General features: G+C 40.2%; 1 protein-coding gene across 3 annotated transcripts in view; it reads right to left on the reverse strand.

Annotated features, from left to right (window-relative positions):
- Positions 1 to 1,657, reverse strand: part of SLC26A5 (solute carrier family 26 member 5) — a 34,957-nt gene extending 33,300 nt beyond the window's left edge. For all 3 annotated transcript variants that reach the window (XM_081800662.1, XM_081800661.1, XM_081800663.1), the window contains exon 1: positions 1,432 to 1,657. In XM_081800662.1, coding sequence (XP_081656788.1) covers positions 1,432 to 1,583 — 152 coding nt within the window. In that variant the 5' untranslated portion in view covers positions 1,584 to 1,657. The remainder of the gene's footprint in view (positions 1 to 1,431) is intronic.
- Between the last annotated feature and the right edge of the window lie 2,928 nt (positions 1,658 to 4,585).

The raw sequence follows: 4,585 nt of genomic DNA on the forward strand, positions 1-4,585 counted from the left end.
TGAGCAAATTTTTGAATGTGGAACCACTGACTGGCAGGCCCATTTAGTTTCCCCTGTCCTTATGAAATGAAGGAAATTTATACAAGTACTATGAGCTTTATGGATATGTAGTCAATGCTTTAGGATCTTTGATTAGGTAAACTCAAAACACCATTTGTCACTCATGTGTTATAGCGGATTCCGTGTCTGGTTGTCTTGATTAGGTGGAACATCATGCTGATAAAACCCAGGCCTTGCATTTAATCCCTATAGAGTTCAGTTGATTTTGATACATAGACTATGTTCTGGGCCCTGGCCAGTCCTTTTGCCAGTCCATGCCAATCATCAGAGACATCACTAAATAAGAGATGGACAGATGGGTTCCATCACCACCACGACAGCCCCAAGTTCTCCGGGTAACAAGGAAGCAGGGAAGGAGTTTATTCCATTCAAAAGACAATGCATTCTTGCAGCATGCGTGGTACTTTATATCATGTCTTTAGTGGCCAAAAGTATCTGATCATCAGGTGAAGGAAGATATTGGAAGGAGATTTGGGGCAACTGTGGCAAGAGCCATGAATTTCAGTGAAACAAACTAGATTAGATGCCCATCTCCTTGTTTAGAAAATTAAGACATTAATAATAGCTACACTAATGTGGTACTTACCATGTGCCTTGGACTTTGCATATATTGACAGATTTTAACCCCCAGGAACTCTATGATGTAAGTACTATTATTATCCCCATTTTGTAGCGCAGGGAATGCAAGCCCACAGTTGGTAGGTGACTGGGACTAGGATTAAAACTCAGACAGTCTGACTCCAGTGAATGCATTTTAAAACTCTCCTGGTGATCATACCTAGAGCGGAGGGTCCCTGTGAAATTTGCACGAACACAGAACATGGCCATGTCTTCCCAAGGGTCCAGAAGGGAGCAATTAAACCTAGGGAGCTCTCCAGAGACACACATGTCAGGCAACACCGATTACCAGTCCCAGGCCTGCAACATGTGTGTAAGCGTCTCCAAAGTGAGGAGTCCTAGGACACTGAGTGTCCTTGACAGCCTAGGTTGGGACTTAAATTCAGGATGTTGCCAAATGGGGTAGAAGTCGGGGTGGAAAAAAAAGATAGAGTGGTTGGAACATTCCTGAGAGACGAAGAGAAGAGGTGGATATTTCAAAGGTGGTGGAGTATGGGAAAGCAGGGTATTTAGATAAACCGTTAAACGGATGCAATTATAATCAGAATTTAATAAATAGGGTGAAATATATAATGAAGCCGGGGTTCAATCAGATACCTATCCCTGAGTGAACCGTGTGGACAGTTTGCAAATCCTAAGTGCTCACCATTTGTTTTATTTTCCCCACTGCACCAGATTTTCTTGATACATTTGACCTCGCTTCTGTCATAACTGAATGACAGGATAAAGGAAATAGGTTAAAACACAACATACGTGAATGCCTGTTTCAGCTTATCCCCAATGGAATCCGAAATTTTGTCCTTCTTGTGCAGTCTTTCCTGGAGGACCGGGTGACTAAAGATAGGCCTTTCCACATAGTACCTCTGGCTTGCTGCGAGGATTTCATTTTCTTCAGCATGATCCATAGTACTCTCAGATTATGCATCAACAGCAGGAGACAAGCATTTCCTGAGTGTCACTAAAGGAGAAAATAAAGAGCCTATTTCAGATGCCAAAATCTGACAGATGGCTCTTCCTAAGCATCTCTTCCTTGCAGGATTGTGAGTTCACTGGAGGACTTCTTCATCTTTGGACATCCCAGAGCACCTACCATATAGTTCAGTATCTAGCAACCACTAATAAATCAAATGAAGTTAAAATAAAAAAAAAAAACCCACATGTGACTTATTTCCTCCCAGGGCAATAAGTAGTAATGTGTATGCTTTTAACAACAGCTCGTATTAAATTCAGTGACTAAATTCTGCAGTCAGCTGGCTTTCAGTCCATATGAGGGGAATAGTGACTCAGGCTGACTCTGACCATTCACATGTCAAGGAACCAGGAAAAGGGCAAGATCAGTCCTTAAATTGACCCCAAGTTTCTTGAAGGTATATTATCCTCCTCTCCAATTCTGTACTCATATTTGATTACTCCTTAAATTATTCCACGGTTCAGAACTAAGGTTTATATATCTCCATGAGGGAAATTCCTGGTGACTAGTGAGAGGTTACAAGTTGAAAACATCAGTGCAATTTTATTTTATTTTATTATTATTATTTTTTAAAGATTTTATTTATTTATTTGACAGTGAGAGAGGAAACACAAGCAGGGGGAGTGGGAGAAGAAGCAGGCTTCCCGCTGAGCAGGGAGCCCAATGTGGGGCTCGATCCCAGGACCCTGGGATCATGACCTGAGCCGAAGGCAGACGCTTAACGACTGAGCCACCCAGGCGCCCCGTCAGTGCAATTTTATAATACTGTTTTAAAGGTGATGATGATGTCATGTTTGAGACAATTAGGATGGCTGGTTTATAGACATATGTATATGTCTATAAATCATATATATGTATATAAATGCTACATAGTGAATATTACTAATATGAGTAAAAGAAGTGATTAAGGAATAAAATCCCAGTATATCTGTGCACATGAAAATGTGTACAAGGATGTTAACTATGGCTTTATTATATTGAAAAATTGGAAAAGAACCTCAAATGTCTACCTGTACACAATAAAAAGTAAATTTCAGTAGAGCGATATATTATATGTTATAAAGTAGTCTTAAAAAGCAAACTAAATCTATTTGTGTCATCATCAATAAATCCCAAAAACTTAATTTTCAACAAAAATGCAAGGTACAGATAGATACTTCAAGGATGCAATAATTTATATAAAGTTTAAAAATGTATAAAGCAATACTGTATGTTGTTTATGAACACATAAATGTAGTGAATGTATAAAACCATGAATGATAAGAGAGAAGGGGAATTAGACTCAGGGGAGATAGAGCTTTAACTTACTGTATCTACAATGTTTTAGTTTATAAAAACAATTGGTGCAAATAGAGCAAAATGTTTAGATCTGATTAAGCCCTGCAGTAAGTGAATGGGTGTTTATTACATGATTCTTTGTATTTGTCTGTATATTTGAACTATATACCTTATAATAAAAATTAAGTGCACAAAACTAAAGCCAGTGTTCCCACCTGAAGGAAGGTAACAGCAGAAGAGATGGGGGTTAGCCTGAGCTAACAGGTGTCTATGTGGTGACCTTAGGGATGTGGGGGATTACTGACATTGCCCGATACAATTCCTGCGGGATGAAAAGTTAGATTCTTATCAAACTGAAATTACATTCACACTGAACTCAGGCTTGTGTGATCAACCACAAACATCATGCAAAAATAAATGCCTATGTCCAAGGAGGTTAAAAATTCCAGAGTCTAGAATAAAAAGGAAGTCTAACAGTGAAAGCATGGCAAGTACCAATAAGGAGGATATGAGCAGATTAGTCTGGAGAAAGAGGATTTTGCTGCAGAATCTGACAAATAGGGATCATACGTCTTTTGTTTTAGGCTAGCAAGGCTTGTTGGCCATCTCTTGGCTAACTTTTTATGGACACTCTAGGAACTCATCATAATACCCAAGAACAATGGGCTGATGTATGTGAGTGGAGTCTGACATACGGCAAGGCAACCCCTCTGCCTTCTTCCTACCCCAAGTCCTCCAGAACATTACATGACAGTCTTATAGAACCATCCACAATTCAGGCAATGTACCATGCATGCTGCTTTAAGCCCATGCCTACAGTTCTATTCACTCTGATAAGAAATGCTGTTTCCTCCCCCTCACTCTCCTTCCATTCTCCCTACACCCTGATCATTGTATCTTTCAAAAGCCTGGTTTTGTCTTCTGCTTCTCTGAAGTTTTCCCTTACCACTAATCCCCTGCATACTGGGTCTATATTTACTACTTACGTAGTTTCCCATTTTTCTTCCCACTGGTTATAATTATTGGTCTCTTCTAGACTGTGATTCCCGAGGCCATACCATACCCTGAGCTCCAAGGGCCTAGCTCAGTCCCTGTTTCTTAGCCGGCACTCAGTATTTGACGCATGAACGATATCTTTGGATTGGTGCTCATGACTGTTGATTATGTAGGTCATACTTCCTCTCTGCTATTTCGTATTACAGGAGATTAAGCCTTCTTTATTAAAATTTATTATTCATTTTTCTGTATACCTCCTTGGTCTTCTAATGTCCTATTTCAGAAAGGTTATATCTTCCTTCAGAGTCACTCAAAGAGAAAAAGACAAGGTAGATCTGAGGGAGGTCTAATAAGAGTCAGACTTTCTTTTTCTCCCTGTTGCAAAAACCCAGTTTTACCATTGACTTTATGTTCCCCAACATCAATTTGCCCAGATGTCAATGGGATGGATTGTGATGAACATCGTCTAAAGATGTTGTAACATCTACAATCAGTGGGACCAAACCTGGCCACTTGCCACAATGGTCTGGGGAAGGTTTAAGGTACTGATATCAGGGCCTCACTTTGAACCTCCTGAAATAGGATTTCCAGGGGTGGGGCCTGGACAATGGACATTCACTCTGTGTGGGTGTGGGCATGTGCTGCTGTACCCATGTGTGACGG

The sequence above is a fragment of the Leptonychotes weddellii genome, chromosome 12 (assembly GCF_054177405.1).
Source record: "Leptonychotes weddellii isolate Sample4059 chromosome 12, ASM5417740v2, whole genome shotgun sequence".
NCBI lineage: Eukaryota > Metazoa > Chordata > Mammalia > Carnivora > Phocidae > Leptonychotes > Leptonychotes weddellii.